This window comes from Erinaceus europaeus, chromosome 11 (genome assembly GCF_950295315.1).
Source record: "Erinaceus europaeus chromosome 11, mEriEur2.1, whole genome shotgun sequence".
Classification (NCBI taxonomy): domain Eukaryota; kingdom Metazoa; phylum Chordata; class Mammalia; order Eulipotyphla; family Erinaceidae; genus Erinaceus; species Erinaceus europaeus.
In genome coordinates, this window is record NC_080172.1 from 51,613,196 (window position 1) to 51,632,558 (window position 19,363).

Consider the following 19,363-nt stretch of genomic DNA (forward strand, 5'->3'; position numbering starts at 1 on the left):
CAAAAAACAGGAGGTGCTCCTCTCAGACTGCTTCTCCACCAGAACCAGAGCAGGACCTGTGGGAGGAATGGCCCAGACATGCACACCCTGAGGAGTAAAGGCCCAAGGGTTGGGATGTCCTGGAGGATTGGCTCAGGCCTGTGAACATCCTGTACCTGAGCCCTGGGTGTACAGGCAGATTCCCTGAGACACCGGAAGCTCATGCTGACCCTGAGTGTCTGCAGCAGCTCTGCTGGTTCCCCAGGACTAAGCACAGACGTGGGGTATCCTGTCCTCAGTGCCCATGCCAGACTTGAGTGACCCCTAGTCATGGTGCACCCACCAGACTCCCATTGGCCAAGGACATCACCTATTGTCCTTAGCAGCATCTGTTTTCTGGTGTCTGCAGGCTCTGGACCTTGCTAACCTACTGCTGTGTTGAGAGAACCCCGGGAACAGAGATGCGGTGGTCACAGCAGTGGGCAGCTGTTTTCAAGCTGGAGCTCAGTCTGTATCTTCCTGAGGCACAAAATTACTGTCAGTAATTTTCCACTAAGCCCTGCAGTCTGAAAATTGAACACCATATGTTTTTTTTAAAATATTTTATTAGGGAATTGATTTCTTACATTAAATATAATTATTGATACATGTGTGAAATTTCTCAATTTTCTGCAGAATGCTTTCACCTCCAGCCTAGGTCCTCCTCCAACATCATGTGCCAGGACCTGAAAGTTCCCCCCTGCCACATATCTTTTCACTTTGGTACAATACACCACCCACATAGGCTTTGTCGCCCACAATCTCTAACCTGTCTGCCCCTCCTTCCTCATCCTCAGTTCTGAGTTACTGGATCCTCAGAGGCACAAGAGCACTGTGGACCCTCAGCCATCCCTGACTCATGACTCAGATGTCCCCTGTCCTATAGCGGAGCACACTTGCAGACCACAGGTGTGAGAGGAGTCACGGGGACAGATCACAGTGCTCAGTCCACCTGGCCTTGACCACAGTGCAGCCAGTGTGCCATGAACTGAGGGACTATTAGAGCAGCATCGGTTCATACATCTGCCAACACAGCGGGTCACTGTGCCTATTCCAGGAAGCACAGCACGATTTGATTGTGAAGAGAGTGTGGGAAAGGTCTCTTAGGCCTAGACTAAAACTCACCGGCGACAGGAGATGCAGCATTTAGTAGACACATAGTATTTCAAGTAGACAAGAAGAAATAGCAGAAACATCAGCCCCCACACAGCAACTGTAGGAGTCCCGGCTGTTACACTAGAGTTAAGTTCCTGAAAGGCAGCATGTCACCCCAGTGAGGGAGCAACATGGGCAGAACAAGGGAAAGCAGGAAGCAGCAACAAGGAAACTGAGTCTCTGATGTGCAAATCTCTCCTTCACTGATTGGGTGGCCTGGTTTTCCTCCTGTAGTTTGCTTTCCATGTGTAGAAAACCTCCAGTTTCTTGTAATCCCAGTGACTTATGCCTGTTTTCATTCTCCACGCCCGGGGGTTGAGACTCCTAATACACCTTTGACATGAAGCTCTTGCAAAGTTTCACTGACATTTCTTCTATAAATTTTAGAGTTTCTGGTCTAATATTCAGATCCATTTTGATGTGACTTTGGTGTATGGTGTTAAGTGGTGCTCTAGTTTCACTATCTATGCATAACTGGTACATATCTACAAAAAAATGTAAAAATAAACCAATTTAAAAGTAGGCAAAAGATCCAAAAATAGTTTTCTAAAGAAGAGATACACATGGCCAACGGACACATGAAGAAATGCTCCACTTCAATTATCATTAGAGGCATTGAAATTAAAATTACACTGAGATACTATCTACACCTGAGAGAATGACTTTCATCAACAAATAAGGGAATGACTGATGTTGGTGATGTAGAGACAAAGGAACTCTGCTACACTGGTGTAGCCGCCTTGGAAGATATGGAGAATCCTGAAACAAATAAAAATGGGAGTGCCTTATGACCCAGTAACACCACTTTGAGGCATTTATCCAAAAGATGCTGAAACACTAATTTGAATGGATATGTGCATCCCTAAGTTCATAGCTGCATTGTTCACAATAGCCAAACTACAGAAGCAGCCTAAATGCTCATCCACAGATGCCTGGCTAAAAAAGTTATGGGACTTTTAGTCTCTGGAAGAAATTCCACAATCAAAAAAGATGATATTCTGTACTTTGGGACGAAGTAGATGGAACTGGAGGTGATTATGCTTAGTGGAATAAGTGAAGAGAGGAAAGACAACTGCCGGATGGTTTCACTCATATGTGGAATCTAGAGATCTGGCAGGCATGAACATGAAAAAAAGGAAGCAGAGGAGGAGAAGGAGAGGGACGGGGAGGAGAAGAAGAATGAAGTGGACTGTTTCTAAGTCTTGTGAGAACTATGGTGGCTGGTTATCTTTGGGAGGTGGGAGGGGCTACAGAACTTTGGTGGTGGGTGTAGTGAGGAACTATACATTGTAACCTTACAATCCTGTAAACTACTATAAATAAAAAATTTTTAATTAAAAAAGAAAACTAAGAGTTAAAGAACATGACTGAGACAGAAGATGAAAGGGGAGGAAATCGACCTTTCCTAATAGCTTACTTTCTCATACACTTTGTCTTGAAGACAAAGGCAACTAGGAGAGCCTATCACAACAGTCTGAAATGGTGGTGCCTTTCCCTGATGGCACTCTAAGCACCAGTTCTGATTTAAAGAGACAGTGCAGTGGCTTCTTGACAGCAAATCAGAAAACAAAGTGTATATGAAACTGAGTTTATTTTGATGGTTTGATTTATTTTTTAATAGATAGTGATGCGAAAGCACCATTCAGCCATGTGTCCTGTGGGGACCCAAACCCAGGGCTTCCACCCCATCTTTGCTTCCATCATTACACACATGAGGATGGAATAGAACTGTGCTCAGCCCTCTGAGGAAAAAGGTCTGTCTGGGGTCTGAACACAGGTGGACACTACTGAAGGGGTAGCTGAGGGGGGTCACATTTGGGGTGACCTTGTGGTAACCAAGTTGGCAGGCGGCCTTGTTTACCACACGCCTGGCAACTGGAACACAGGGGTCCCCCAGATTCCATGACACGTCCCACCTTCCAATTCAGTTACTTCAGGTCCAGACCCATACTGGAGCTCAGGTCCCCTGTCCCTCGTCCCTGTAGCCCTTGTCTAGAGACCGAGGTCCCCTGTTCCTCATCCCTGCTGACCCTTAGCTGTACACGGGCTCTGCTGTGACCTTGAGACCAGAAAATTGACCCTGGTATTGAGGACACTGATATCAGTTTCTGGGGAGTCATCCTGTTGTCACCAACTGTAAGTTCAGGATCCCGGTCTCCTCACTGCTTAGTTCCCATGGGACCTATGGGGATCACTTGTGTTGTTGCTTTGCTTCTTTGTTTTACTTTTGTTTTGATTTTTGTTGTTTATTTTCACCAGAAGATTGGCCATCAGGGCTCACTTTTGGCTCTATGACTCCACTACTTCTGGTGGTCTTTTATTTCCTGTAACTTTTGTTTGTGGGTTGGTTTCTAATTTTTATTAGACAAGACAGAGAGAATTTGAAAGAGGAGGGGTGACAAAGAGAGGTAGAGCAAGATAGACACCTGAAAACCTCCTTCACCGCTCGCATCCCCATGCAAGTGGGAAGCAAGGCGTCTAACCCTGTTCTCCACTTGGTAATACGTGTGTTTAATTTAACCTGGTACATCACCATAGGCCCCTGATGTCTCCTGTTTCTGACCCTCCTGTCCCAGGTTTCTCCTCCATTCCTGCTGATCCTCTGCAGTCACCATGGCAAAGTGGTTCCTGCCACTGTACGGGCCTCTGGAGGACAAGTTCCTGCTAGAGGAGGACCAGGAGCTGCAGACCCAGATGGCCCTGTGCAAGAGGGACTTCCGGGTCCTCAATGACAGGGTCCTGGGGACTGTAGCCACTGCTGGCTATCTGGACCACGTCTTGTGGAGCTATGGTGAGTCCTCAGATTCCACCACCAGAGGGTGATCATCCCTTATTCCCCCTAAAATAAGAGAAAACATTGGTTCATCCGAGTACTTAGAAAAATCATTGTGAACACATCTTAGGAAAGGTAGAAACACATGTTGATGCTCATTTATGCAGGGTAGGGAAACTGAGGCACAGTTTAGCCACAGGTCCAGGGCTACAGAGAGGTGTGTGAAGGAGGCTAGAGAGAAAACTGGAACCATGACAGCACAGAACCACCTGCTGCCCCCAGGTTCATCTCTGTCTGGGTCAGACTCTGTGTCTGTTCAAGCCAAATGCCTGCACTCCCAGTCTCCAACTAGTTCAGGCTACTAGGGAGGACCTGTGTCAGAGTGACTCTGGAGAGGTGGTGACAGCTCACTCTGGGAGAAACCAGTGGTCTTCAGGTGAAGCCTCCACATCCCCACTGTACTGAGAAGCCCAGCTCCACCCAGTGTCCATAACTCCACTGGGGAAGATCTGCCATCTGTGTTAGTGTTCACAGTTCAATGGGGACGGAGACTGTCCGGTGGGGAGAGAAAGAAGGCATGCAGAGGGTACTGGCAGAAGGACGTCATCTGCCTTCATGAGACCTGGGTTACGGGAGTCACAGTGTCCAAAAGGTGAGAGCAGGCAAGGAGGTGTGACAGGGGTGGGTGTGAAGTGGAAGCAGCCCTCAAGTCAGCCTGGATGTCCCCAACTCCAGCCTCTGTGCTCTGTCCCTAACACCAGGCAGGGGAGAGATTGGTGCCTAACTGCTACCTGTCTCCCCATCTGTGACATGCATCAAAGCCTCAGTTTATAGTAGCTGAGACGACACTGAATAAATTAGATCAGGAGAAAGCAAATCCTCAGCCTATGGGATGGGGAGAGATTCCTGATAGTGCAGGGTTTGTTTGGTGGGGAGGAAACGATCAAACTGGAGCACTGTCTACACAGGGAGTTTCTCTAGAGTCACCCAGAAGCTGCAGAGAGGGCCATGGTGTCATAGAGAGAGGTGGAGAAAAGGCTGTGGGTCTCCTGAGCAAGAAGGGGGCTTGGGGCTCCCTTGAGACAAAAATCACCTCATTTGTTGGCTCCAAGAATTTCTTTGCATTTTATGAGGTGTATTGGGCTCCCTATGTGTCTTATCAAATGTATATTTTTCTTAAATGTCTGTAAAAAGTCTGGCAATTGGACACTGGGCAGTAGTGCAACTGGTTAAGCACACATGGCACAGAGTTCAAGGACCGGCGTAAGGATCCCAGTTCAAGTCTTCCAGCTGCCCGCCTGCAGGGAGGTTGCCTCACAAGCAGTGAAGCAGGTCTTCAGGAGTCTATCTTTCTTCTTTCCCTCTGTCTTCCCCTTCTCTCTCAATTTCTCTCTGTACTATCCAACAGTGACCACAATAAGAACCACAATCAACAACAGGGGCTACAAAAGGGGAAAAATAGCATTCAAAAGTAGTAGATTCATAGTGCAGGCACCAAGGCCCAGCAATAACACTAGAGACAAAAGAAAAAATAAAAAGGTCTAACAATTTATATGCAAGGACCATGCCGTACCATTTGATATAGATCCCTTGGATCTCTGAGCAATCTACCGTAGACACTAATTCTCTGTGATTGAACACAAACCCAACAATTTTTCAGAAAAAGCCCTCTGAAATATTCTCTCACTAAAGTATATTAAGACAAAAAAATGTATATTATTCTGTGGGTTGGATACACTATTTGGGGAATTATTCACAGAGAAATCAGCTAAAATAACTGACCTCCTCTGTGTTTATTCACAGAACATCAGAATGACCAGGAAGCAGTGAGAGAACAAGAGCCAGTGGCCCCCAGGTAATTCTGAGCAGCTGTGGGTGCTGTCAGTGGGGAATCTGAGGGCTCAGACCAGGGAAAGGCAGGAAAGGGCTTACTGAGCACCAGAACCCACACAGTCACCACGGATGCTCACTGCATAGATTTCCTTTTTTTTTTTTTCCCCACTTCTGGACTTGCACTAGTCTTCCTTATCTCGTTGTCTTAAGAGCCACTGTCAACTCACCCAGGCATGAGAAGCTGGCCACAGTATGTAAGACTCAGTGCAGCTAACCTGAGAGCACACAGCACCTTAAGGGACCCTGCTGCTGGGAGTGCTGACAGTGGGAGCAGAGACCCTCCAGTCTCTTCCTCCTCCTCCTCCTCTGCCCAGAGCAATCAGCCCTGCTCTCTCTATTCTTCACCTGGGACAGACTCACTGTCCTCTGTTAGGAGGAGTTTGCCTCACATGGACCAGCCCCTTTCCTTCCCTTCTCTGTGTGTCAGACCTCCCACCAGAACCACTTAAGGGGAGAAATTGATACTTCTTGGGCTGAGCATCCTCCAGGTGCCCTAGCTCTGAGGGAGCTTCCCCGGTGCAGACAGACACCTCTGCTGGGTCTCAGTGGGGAACAGCTGTGTGGATTCTGTACCTCTTCCTCTTCCTTTTTCTAACTTCCCACTCCTCCTGCTTTTCCAGGGTGCAGATAATCATCTGCAAGGAAACCATAATATCTTTCATTCCAGACTTGTCAGGTAAGCGGCCCTCAGGCCAGGGGTTTAGGCCCCATCTAGTCTCCCAGGCAGAACCAAATCTTTGTCCCTCACATCAGGTGTGATAGAATCATGCCCGTGTATAAGTCTTGTGGAGGAGGTGACTGTCGCCTGTGGGAAAGGATGTTTGTGTGTGTGTGTGTGTCCTGCTCAGAGGTGGATGTGTCCTTTCCTTGGTCCCCCCACCTTGGTAACCTTCAGTGTAGGGGTAGGATGGTCGCTGTTCCCAGAGACTAGGCAGAACACATTGTGAGAGACCCAGCTGATCAAGAGACACCAGTGATTTAGGAAGTGTCAGGGGCTGGGCGGTATAGCACAGTGGGTAAAGTGCATATGGTGCAAAGCAAAAGGACTGGCATACAGAAGCAGGTGTCACAAGACATACCCAGAAGCCCCTCTGTATCAGTGTAAGGATCCAGTGTCACAGTGAGGGTATTTCTGTCTCTGTCCCAGTTCTGGATATTGGAGAGTAATTTACTAGGTGTCCATTTGTTTGTGTTGACTTCTTCTGTCTGAATTCATCACAGCTAAAGAAATCACTGACCAGGAGGACAAAGAACTTGAGATGATAACTACAAGGTAACTCAAGACCATGTCTGATTATCCAGTGCTATCACCCTGAACACTTCACGTCCAGATTCTCGAAAATCACAAAGACATCTATTACAGCCATTCCATTCATTCTCTGTTATCAAGAACAAATTTGGGGAGTCAGGCAGTAGCACAGCAGGTTAAGCACACATGGCACAAAGTGTAAGGACTGGCATAAGGATACTGGGTTCGAGCTCCTGGATCCCCACCTGCAGGGTAGTCATTTCACAGCAGTGAAGCAGGTCAGCAGGTGTCTATCTTGCTCTCCCACTCTCTGTCTTTCTCTCCTCTCTCCATTTCTCCCTATCAGTGCAACAATGATGACATAAACAACATCAATAATAACTACAACAATACAACAACAGCAACAAAAGGGAAAATAAATATTTTTTTAAAAACCCATATTTTAGTAGTGTTGGGTGTATTCAGTGTAGTGCAGAGTAAGCTCCTGTTTATGCCCCTCTGAGCCGGTGGCCTGCAGGTGCTGAAAGAGGAGAATGAGGCCATCAGAGAGACCCACCACCCCCCTCCTTCTGCTAAATCCAGGCACAGGCACTTGAGTATGTACTCAGCAATACAGCCACCTCTGGTTTCTCACAGAGCACTTTATACCGTGAGCCCGGAGGTAGCCCAGTGGGTTAAGCACAGGTTCTTCAAAGCAAGGATCGGCTTAAGGATCCTGGTTCAAGGCCCCCCAACCCCCAGCTCACCACATGCAGGGGAGTCATTTCACAAGTGGTGAAGCAGGTCTACAGGTGTTTATCTTTCTCTCCCCCTGTCTTCCCCGCCTCTGTCCATTTCTCTCTGTCCTATCCAACAACAATAACATCAATAATAACTACAACAATAAAACAATGGCAAAAAAGGAATAAATAAATATTTTTTAAAACCAGTTTATACCATGGGACAATCCAAAGGAGTCACCAGCAAGAGATTTGACCTCTTGTGGAGAGCACTGCCACGAGAGCCGGTGACCCTTAGCACTGAGTACAGAGCAGTGTCCTCCAAGTGCTGCTAAATCACTGGTGTCATTTGCAAGGTCCCCCAATGTCTGAGTCCCAGCCTCTGCTCCACAAGAGCTCCTGATCCTTGTTCAGAAGCTAGTTCATGGCCACAGCACTCAGTTGTCTGGTTCATTCTCAAGCCTTCTCAATGTCTTACTCTGCTCTCCAGGCCCACACACTCCTCCCTAGAAATTGGGCAGGTTTTCCTCTCCTAGGGGTCATGTCTTCCGCAGAGAATGCAGTCATGTCTCCATGAACCAGCCATGTTCTTCACCTCCCTCCTCTGACTCTGTTGTCCCTTCCCCAGGCTCGTCCTCCTACTCCCAGAACTGGCAGATCCTCATGCCCCCTGGCTTTTGCCAAATGGACGCTGCTTGACTTTTGCCTCCTTGCCTGATGTGTCTGACAACTACTGGCCCCACAGGAGCTCTGCCTTCCAGGCCTGGGAGGAAGAGGGAATCTCTCCTGCTCAGCCTGGAGCTGGTGAGTGCCCCAGAGTCAGTGTGCAGAAGCTCCCTGGACACCAAGCAGACCACATGCCCCCACCTTTCTCGGTGGGCTAAGAGTTGTGGTCCCCAGACAAACCCTGGGGAGGCACACTGATCTGCCTCAGTCTCTAGCAGAGAGTGAAGTGAAGACATGAGATGCGGATAGTGTCATGTCTTCCTCACTCTGGGTGTGTTGCACCTTGGCCCTCTGTCTAGTCACTGGACTCCAGGCAGGTGACAGAACTCAGCTCAGCTCTGCTGTCCTTGTCCCTGGTTCATATGATATGTTTCTCCTCACCACAACTGAGACAGGGAAGAGGTGATCTGACTATTTCTGGTGTCTGTATTGTTTCAGAAAACCATCCTGATTCAGAGGAGCACAAAAACTCGAGCCATCTGTCTCTCAGGTAACTCAGCACAGTCATGGGCCCTACACTTGTGTGACAATGGTCATCTCAGGCACATTATAAGCAAAAAGCTCTGAGTATTCCCCTCAACCAGCAACATTCCTCCCTCCAGGAATCTCTTTTATTTTCACTGTGTTAGTTGAGTTTACTCCTTTCCTTACTCTCCCTCATGCAGTCCATCAGTCAGCTGGTGCAGGGGTTTCTTGCCCTCTCCTCCTCACTCCTGTTTGCGAAAGCAAAGCACCAAGCACTGCTTCTGCCTCCTGGTTATGGACCGGGATTTTCTGGCAAAGATAATCTACAGAAACTCTTTCAATTTTTTCTGTATTGAGAGAAATACAACTGTGAACGCCCACAAGGTCTCTCAGCCTCAGGTCTTCAGCCTATTCATGTGAAGTTGATCTGTGCCATGCTGGAGCAGAGATTATCAGCCTTCTTTCTCAAAACCCACTCTCTCTCATCATGGCACTTCTTTCCTTCTCTTGCACATTTTCTTATCTCTATGCTGGCAGCAGCAGAGAGGGGTATCTAAGTCTCTCTTTATGGGGATGAGATCCACATACTTTCATGCCCGGTTATTAGTGACTCTGGTCAGAACAGCTGGGATCTGGTGAGTAATCCCCAGTCTAATCCCAGCCCTGCCCACCCCAGCAACATCAGCAGGGAGTCACTTGAGGGAGAAGAGGATGAGTACTCCCTGGATGAACGCTACCTGACTCCTTCCTTTGACTATGATGTGTCAGAGTGCTGCAGACCTTGCAGCCATGATGAGCAGGAGGGCTCTACTCAGGATGGAGCAGGTGAGTACAGGCCTGGAGAGAGCTCTCTCCTGTTCCCTACCAGGCTCCTCTGAGCAGGAGCTAAAAACACTCAGTAACTTCACCAACTGCATGTTGTTTTGGACATGTAAATCTGACTGGGCATTGTAAAAGTGGTCGCAAAACAGAAAAGATCTAGCCCTGTGTCTCCATGGCCTTGCACACATGGGCTGCCAGACACATTGACTTATTTATCACTCAGTGTCCCCTTGGATGGAGGAGCAAGCACAGTAAGACCAAGATAAACCAGGATCCTGTTGACTGTGGTTTTGCTTTCAGAACTGGACTCTGAGCCTTTCATTGGATGGAAGAACCCTTCCAAGCCAGAGGGTGATGCTTTTGAGAACCTGGAAAGCAGCAAGGCAGAGGGTCTAGTCAGTCATCTACCTCTGGCCTCAGGTATCCAGAGACAGAACAATACCACAAGAAGTCATCTGTTTGGCAAACGCAAAATTGCATGTCGCTTCCCTGGCCTGCAGAAGTAGGACACAGAGGTAATCCTTGGTGGCTTTGGGATGTACTTCCTCCAACTCAGACTCATACTGCTTGATCTCTCGTGTCTCCAAATGTTTTCTGTGCACCTGTTTTTCTCAATGGGGGCTTCCTACTCACTTGCCCTTTATATCCATGTCCCTGCTTGCACCTGAGCTCTGCTGTGCTCCTGCTAGTGCTTTCTTGTTCCTCTGTCTCCCTTCCATGGAGCCATGGGCAAAGCCAACACCTATATGCAGACATAAAGGTGAGAGAAAGAACTACTGCTGGGCAAGGATGTCCACTCTCAACAGCAACCTCTGTCATATGCTCTGTGGACACCGAGCACACTCTTCACAGGGATGTGTGGAAACACTGGTTTCAAACAAGAGTCAAAGTGAAGAGGTCTTTGAGGGAGGAGGGTTAGGAGTCTGGCCAAGATTATGGAATAGTGGAGGAAGATAGATTCTGGCCCCAGGCTGGGTGTAAGTTGAGGAGATATTTCCTGCCAGGAAGAGCCCACTCCCCTCAGGAAGCCTGAGGCTCTTGCTCTGCTTTCCTGCACAGAAGCTCAGCTTGCTCCAGGCTCTGTCCCTCCTCACCCTGCCCTGAGGTCAGCCTTAGTGAGACCCCAACCAGACGTGTTCTGAATCCTGTTCTCTTTCTCTTTCAGAATTCACATTTATTTATGCACTTCTAGCAAGATAATGCTGATTTTGAAACTGTCTCCCACACACACACACACACACACACAAAAACAAACCTGTTTTCCATTAATGAAGAAAACAGAGCAAATCAAGTTAAAACCAAAGAGATTTCTGGAGGGATCTGTTTGAGAATTGACATCAGAACCACAAAGCACAGTCTGCCACCTTCACTTTACTAACATCTGCACGGATTGGACAAACCCAGCACTCAACCTCCACTGTGAACCATCACTAAGAAGACCAATGCCAGATACATACACTGGGCTAGAGACTTAGCCTTGACCTCTAGATCCACCAAGCACACGGCCAGCCAGGAACACCTGGAGGAGCTGAGCTCACATTGCACATTCTTTGCCATCACACAAGCTGTGCTGGAAGCAGACATCAGGGTCTGGGCAGTGCTCTTGCTGGAGTGTTTAACCTGAGCTCAGTCAGGAGGGAATTCTCAGACAACCATAGAATTTAGACCTCATAGTGAGACACCTGACCTGTCTGTCTGCAAAGTTTTCATGTCACCACCAATAAGATGACAAAGAGGAAAGGAGCTATTTGGACATCAAGTGCACAGAAGAATTGTGTTACCTCCTTTTGCCCTTTTGAAGCCCAAATATGTCCTTCCCATTTTTGCTCCAACTTTCTGGTGATGATGTGGGTTCTCTGAGGATAGCTGGTCAGTGTCTCGCTTAGTGGTCACTTCTGATACTATGTTGTGATGTTTTCAAGACTAAACTCGGGCTGCCCCTTCAGCAAGAGCACAGCTAACGCTGTATGGACACTTCCTGCCACAGCTCACTCTGAGAACCAAGTGTGCAGCTAGTGACTGTGATTGTGACTTTTTCTTATGATAATCTCAGTCCTCTTGAGAGGACAAAGATGCTCATTATCAAACCACACTGTAATATTTCTGTTGCAATAGTGTATTATTAATTTCTGAAGGGTAGTTTAATATATTTTCTAATGATCTGTATCAAAGATATTTACCATACATTTGAGTCCCTGATATGTATATTTACTATATACCTAGTATATTATATAATTTGCTTATTATCAACTTGATAATTTGGTAATTTGAGAATTTCACACCTTACATGGAGGACAAGAATGTTCAGTCTCTCTATCACTGTTGTTATGAATTAATCCTGATGGGATATTGGCTGAGGGCACTGAAGACCTGTTCATTGAAATTTCCCAGAATGTAATTTCTATAACTGCTAACTCTTTCCTTTAGTGTTACTGTTATATTTAAGAACTTCTTCTGTTAATCACTGAAAAAAACGTTATCACCCTTTGTGATCCCTGAGACATTAATGATTCAATCTTTCGTACATTGATAATTGTATAATTCTGTTCTTGATTTCCTTCGCTGGTACTGTGTTATGGAAAAGATGAATACCGCATCCCTCCATAGAATAATTTTTATTTTAACATGTCTTCTACTAATATAAACCCATATTTAGAACCCAACCCTGTCTTTTAATAGCACCATTAGGTCTCCTGACTACAACATGAGGTGCCATCTCTGTAGCTTGTGTGCAAGGAGCACCTGGCCTGTCATGCTCTCATTCAAGACAGTCTGCACCCAGGAGGTATCCTCCTGAGCCCCATCACCCTCCCAACCCCCGTCTCCATATTTCCGCAGAAAGTCGGGGCTCTTATAGTGGGGAGGAAGGTATGACTTCAGTCCATAAGTCTGTGTAGACTATCTGCAAATGTTGAGCACAGTGAACCTGACTGCAGATCACCCACTATTGCTCTTTGGATCCTAAGCTCCCAGCATCCACACCCCACACACTGGAGCACACACAGCTGTCTCACCTCAGGCCTTCAACCCTGAGCTCACTGGGAAGCTCCCTGTGGGAGACACACACATGACTCATCACAGCCCTCAGGAGCTAGTGTCTGGCTGACACTCTGTAAACTGCATGGTTTCCAGGCCTTGATTTCAAACAGAACACACAGTCAACAGCCAAACCTCAGGATTTCCTCAGAAATAAATCCAGTTTGTCATGTGTTTGGTAACTTCATGCCTAAGTTAATTAATATCTGTCCTCACTGTGATGCATGTGGAGACAAGAAATGGACACTGTGTCCATCAGCGTCAAGGAACTTTATTCCTGGTAAGCTTTAAGCCTATGATAGTCTTGAGGAATCTATTGTCCATTATAAAGATCCTGAGTTTTATTTCTACAACTAATCAGCCATTTCTACATGGCACATTCATATTGTAAGCAATGAACCTTTTGCAAGAAAGAAATTAACATAATTTTTCCTCATTAATGCTATTGTTATTATTTTTCAAGATGTACCTTTACAATTTCTGAACTCAAATCGTTATGATTGCACTTACTGGAATAAGCTATGGAAAAAAATACTCCTTCCTCCTTCCCTATCAATAAAGGTTTTGTGTGTTTCATTGCGACTCATGAACATCTTAAATTCTAAGCTAAATTCACTCCTTCACTATGTTGCTGACAGGCCTGCCCTGACTGCAGGCCTCAGGTGCTATCTCTAGAGCACATCACATGTGTGAGGACATCAGGGCCTCTCACACTCCCACCCACAAAGAAGGCTAGACCCGGGAGGGCAGAGATCAGGATTCCTTCCCCTTTGTGTCCAAGCTTCCTGAAGTGGTTAGAGATTCTTGGTGGGACTAAGACAGAGAGAAATCATGCTGTCCATCCCAGAACTCCGTATGATCTGCAAAGGATGAGCACTGTGATCCTTATTCCAGGTCAACCACTGTGGCAGTGGCATCATGTTTAGCATCCACACTCTACACAGTATGGCACACAGAGCTGTCTGTCAGCCACCTGTTCTGTCTTCCTTAACCCAGGTTTGAGTTTGCCCCCACCACACTGGGGGAAGTTTAAGTGTTCTGGTGTCTTTACCTCTTCCTTTATTCATCAGTCTATCTTTATTTCTATTCTATCTCCATTGTTATAGACACAGCCCACACTAAGGAGGACACCAGACCCTCCTGAAGGAGCTCCTAGCTCCTCACAACCCACACCTGGATCCTCCTGCCCTTCTTTTTTCCCTTCACAGGGGAGCTGTACCCTTGGGTGGCCTCCCTCACATGTCTCTCCAGCTGTTATGGGTTCACCTGTGCAGCTCCTGCTCTCTCGGCCTCTGGAGACGCCTGCTCTGCGTCAAGCTCCAACTTTCATTTCCCCTCATTTCATCCTGTTAGTCTCTCTCTACCTAGAAGGCTCGCATTATGAGTGAGAGAGAGAGATGACCCAGGGACTAAGCTCATGGCAGCAAAGCAATACAAATCTTTATTCATCCAAGCTTCCCTGGTCGGGTGGCAGCACATCTGGTTAAGCTACGTGGTGCCAACCGCAATGGCAGGCATCAGCCTCTCTGTCTGTACTCCAGCCCTCCTCCAGGTCAGAACAGAAACAGAAGTGGCTTGACAATACCATACATGGCTAGGAGAGGGGTGGAGAAAGGTGGGAGGGTCTGGAAATGGTAGGGACCCCCTCCAGCAACTGTTGCTAGGGTCCAGAGGGCAGAAAGAAGACAGATCAAAGGAATGGAATGGTTGGGGATCTCCCAGGCAAAACAATGATTATGCAGATAGGCCATAGCATCAGGAATGCAGGGTGGAGCAGGGGGAGCTGGCTTAATGCTTTGTGAGGCTCCTCACAATTTCCCCACATCTTCCCCTTTCTTTCTATATAATAGCCATAATATCAGGAATGTAGGGTGCTTTGTGAGGCAGGGAGTCTAATAGATGGGGCAAACCTTTGGGGTTACTTCTGTCCCTCCTTGCTTAACATCTAGGTAGAGAAAGACTAACAGGATAGACTCACTCCTCAGGTCAAACCCTGCCAAGCTCAACCATATCCTCACAGTTTCCTGACACCTTATCCCTCCCCTCCTCTATTTCCCTCCTTCTGTCCTGAGGAGTCTCCCCCTAGTCCCTCAGGCAGGCCAACTCAGAGCATTTCACCTCCTGTCACCAGGCCATATGCTCACATGGCTCTACTCTGGAGGTGACACATGACATCCTGAGGAGGTGGTGCTCTTTCCACTAGAGTTCAGGGCTCTCCAGTGCTCCTCCTCAGGCCCTGTCTACCTGCTCCTCCAGAGAGCAACCGTGAAGACTTAGGTGAGGAACAGAGCTCCATGCATGGCATGCTTATAGGGTGAGGAGACAGCTATTTCTGCCTACCTCGCTGGGGACCCCCAGCCACCTAACCCTAGTATAGGTCTCTTGTCCACCCAGTGGTATAAACATTATAGTGGAGACATCATGGTGCTTTGTAGGGGCCTTCAGTGGGAATTGCATTACCCCAAACGGGGACAGACAGATGGCAGCAACCAGAAGAGAAAGTTGGGGGGGGGGATGCAACTCCAGGCAGCTCTCTGAACTCTTATAAATCACTTTTTGGGGGGTTAATGATTCATTCAGCAATTGTTACACGAGAGCAATTTCTTAGCTCCCTGTAAAAGGTGTGTGCACATCTCTCCCAACGCCAGCTCCAGTCTCACCCCATAGCTTGCTCTGTGTCCCCAGTGCCCTCTCACGACCCCACCCCTAGTTCCGGGCAATGCTGCAATAGACCACAGCTAATCTGACACTCACCCTGACTTGCTCTTCTTGTTTATTTTTTTAATTTCTTTATTGGGGAACTAATGTTCTACATTCAACAGTAAATACAATAGTTTATACATGCATAACATTTCCCACTTTTCCATATGACAGTACAACCCGCACTAGGTCCTCTGTTATTCTTTTTGGACCTGTATTCTCTCCCACCCCCACTCATCCCAGAGTCTTTTACTTTGGTGCAATAGCAAATTCCAGGTCAGGTTCTACTTCTGTTTTCTCTTCTGATCTTTTTTTTCAACTTCTGCCTGAGAGTAAAATCATCCCATATTCATCTTTCTGTTTCTGACTTATTTCACTTAACGTGATTTCTTCAAGTCTTCTGAGAGTTCTCCAGACTGTTATCCACAAAGGTTGGACCAAACTGACATTCCCACCAGCAGTGAAGGAGAGTTCCTTTGACCTCACAACCTCTCCAGCATTTGTTGCTGTTACCTTTTCTGATGTATGACATTCTCACAGGAGTGACATGGTATCTCATTTTTGTCTTTATTTGTATTTCTCTGACAATCAAACACTTGGAGCATTTTTTTTTTATGTGTTTCTCAGCCTTTGGATCTCTTATGATATTCTGTCCATGTCCTCTCCCCATTTTTGGATGGGGTTATTTCTTTTCTTGTTGTTGAGTTCTGCAAGCTCTTTTTATATTTTGGTTATTAGCCTCTTGTCTGATGTATGGCATAATAAGGTCTTCTCCCATTCTGTGAGGGGTCTCTTGGCTTGGGTAGTGGTTTCTTTTGCTGTGCAGAAGCTTGCTAATTTGATGGAGTCCCATAGGTTTATGCTTGCCTTGGTCTTCTTTGTAATTCGATTTGTTTCATTGAAGATATCTTCAAAATTTATGTGGAAAAGAGTTCTGCTATTATTTTCTTCTAAGTATCTGGTCTTCTAAGTTTATGGTCTAACATACAAGTCCTTGATTCACTTGGAATGTACCATTGTATGTACCTTTGTGTTTGGTGAAATATACTGGTTCAGTTTCATTCATCTGCATGTTTCAACCCATTTTTCCCAACAACATTTGTTGAAGAAACTCTGCTTTCCACATTTAATAGTGTGGGCACATTTGTCAAAGATTAGATGCCCATAAAAGTGGGGGCCTACTTGTGGGCTCTCAATTCTATTCCACTGTCCAGTTGGTCTATTCATGTTCCAGTACCAAGCAGTTTTGATGTCAATGGCCCTATAATACAATTTGAGATCTGGGATATTGTTTGGGAAATTCTAGGTCTTTTCTGATTCCTGATAAACACTTGTAGCATTTGTTCTATTCTCCTAAAAAATGTAGTTGGGATCTTGATGAGAATAGCATTAAATTTGTAGATGGCTCTGGATAGTATATTCATTTTGATGATGTTAATTCTTCCAACCCATGAACATAGAATATCTTTCCACTTCTTTGTGTCTTTTTCAATTTCCTTGAGTATTGACTCATAATTATCTGTATATAACTCTTTCACTTCTTTGGTTAGGGTTACTCCTAGATATTTTATTGTTTTGTTGCTATAGTAAAAGGAATAGATTTCTGGATTTCAACTTCTTCTAATGTAGTGTTTGCATAGAGGAATGCCACTGACTTTTGAATGTTACATTTGTAGCCTGACACCTTATTACTGTATTGCCTGATGATTTCCAAAGGCTTCTTGCTGGATTCCTTAGGTTTTTCTATGTTTACTATCATGTCATATGCTAATAGGGAGAGTTTGATTTCTTCTCTTCCAATCTGTATCCATGAATTCCCTGCTTCTGCCTGATTACTATGGCAACAACATCCAACACTATATTGAATATTAATGGTGATAGTTGGCAGCTCAGTCTAGTACATGATCTAAGGGGAAATGCTTCCAGTCTTTCACCATTGAGTATGATGTTGGCTGTAGTTTTGCTATATATAGACTCCACTATCTTCAAAAATTTTCCATCTATTCCCATTTTTGCAGTGTTTTGATCATAAAGAGAGGATGTATTTTGACAAAAGCTTTCTCTGAATCTATTGATATGACCATGTAGTTTTAGGTCTTGCTTTTATTGATGTGGTGAATCACTTTGATTGATTTACATATATTAAACCAAACATGCATCACTGGGATAAAACCCGCTGCATCATGTTGAAGAATCTTTTTAATATACTGCTGTATCCAGTTGGCTAGAATTTTATTCAATATTTTAGCATCTATGTTCATCAGAGATATTGGTCTACAGTTTTCTTTTTTGGTTGTGTCCCTGTCTGCTTTTGTTATCAAAGTTATGTTGGCTTCATAGAATCTGGAAGGGACTATTCCAGTGTCTTCAGTCTTCTGGAAGACTTTGAAAAGTAGAGGAATTAGTTCTTTTTTTATTATTTTTTTTATTTAAGAAAGAAGACATTAACAAAACCATAGGATAGGAGGGGTACAACTCCACACAGTTCCCACCACCCAATATCCACATCCAGGCCCCTCCCCTGATAGCTTTCCCATTCTCAAACCTTCTGGGACTATGGACCCAGGGTTTTTGTGGGTTGCAGAAGTTGGAAGGTTTGGCTTCTGTAATGGCTTCCCCTCTGAACATGGGTGTTCACTGGTCAATCCATACTCCCAGTCTGCCTCTCTCTTTCCCTAGTAGGATGGGTCTCTGGGGAAGCTGGGCTCCAGGACACATTGGTGGGGTCCTCAGTCCAGGGAATTCTGGTCAGCATCATGCTGGGATCTGGAACCTGGTGGCTGAAAAGAGCAGAATTCTTCTTTGAAGGTTTTGTAAAATTTATCTGTAAAACCATCTGGTCCAGGACTTTAATTCTTGGGATGGTTTTTGATAACTGTTTCAATTTCATAGCTGTGATGGGCCTTTTCATGTTATCTAGTTCCTCTTTACTTAATTTTGGAAGTTCATAGCTATATAGGAAATCATGCATTTCTTTCAGGTTCTGTTGCTCGGTGGCATAGAGTTGTTCATAGAAGCCTCATATGATATATTGAATATCTGCGGTGTCTGTTGTGATATCTCCTTTTTCATTTATGATCCGATTTATTTGGGTCTTCTCCCTTTTTGGTTTTGTGAGTATGGCTAAAGGTGTTTGTCCATTTTGTTCATTCTTTTGAAGAACCAATGGTTACTTTTGTTGATCTTTTGTGTGGTTTTATTATTTTCAATGTTATTTATTTATGCCCTAACTTTAGTTATTTCTGTCCTTCAGGTTGATTTAGGGTTCCTTTGTTCTACGTCTTCTACATCTTTATGATGTGCAATCAGACTGTTTATGCTTTTTCTTGTTTCCTAATATGTGCTTGTATGACTATGAACTTCCCTCTCAGTACTGCCTTAGCTGTTTCCCAAATATTTTGATAGCTTGTGTTTCATTTTCATTGAACACTCGAAACATTTTGATTTTTTCTCTTTAATTCCTCTTTGACCCAGTATTTGTTAAGTAGTGTACCGTTGAGCTTCCATATTTGGGGACTATTACTAAACTTTTGTTGACTGTTAAGTGTTAATTTAATTCCACTGTGGTCTGAGAAAATTCTTGGGATGATTGCAATGCTCTTGAATTTGCTGGCGCTCTTTGTGGCCTAACATATGGTCGATCCCTGAGAATGACCTATCTGGACTTGAGGAGAATATGTATTCCAGTCTTTGGGGATGAATGACTGAAAATATCCAATAGTTCTAGTTTATCTATCTCCTCATTTAGCTCCTTCATGTCTTTATTGATTTTATACCTGGATGATCTGTCGAGTTGAGAGAGTAGGA

At 45.4% G+C, this 19,363-nt stretch overlaps 1 protein-coding gene across 1 annotated transcript in view; it reads left to right on the top strand.

Annotated features, from left to right (window-relative positions):
* The first annotated feature begins 3,038 nt into the window (after positions 1-3,038).
* LOC132541456 (neuroblastoma breakpoint family member 6-like) overlaps positions 3,039-19,363 on the top strand; it is a 34,243-nt gene continuing 17,918 nt past the window's right edge. The window contains exons 1-9 of the mRNA XM_060202359.1: positions 3,039-3,309; positions 3,750-3,964; positions 5,750-5,801; positions 6,460-6,515; positions 7,061-7,112; positions 8,436-8,611; positions 8,972-9,023; positions 9,675-9,823; positions 10,121-10,240. Of these exons, the coding sequence (XP_060058342.1) occupies positions 3,787-3,964; positions 5,750-5,801; positions 6,460-6,515; positions 7,061-7,112; positions 8,436-8,611; positions 8,972-9,023; positions 9,675-9,823; positions 10,121-10,240 (835 nt within the window). The 5' untranslated portion in view covers positions 3,039-3,309; positions 3,750-3,786. The remainder of the gene's footprint in view (positions 3,310-3,749; positions 3,965-5,749; positions 5,802-6,459; positions 6,516-7,060; positions 7,113-8,435; positions 8,612-8,971; positions 9,024-9,674; positions 9,824-10,120; positions 10,241-19,363) is intronic.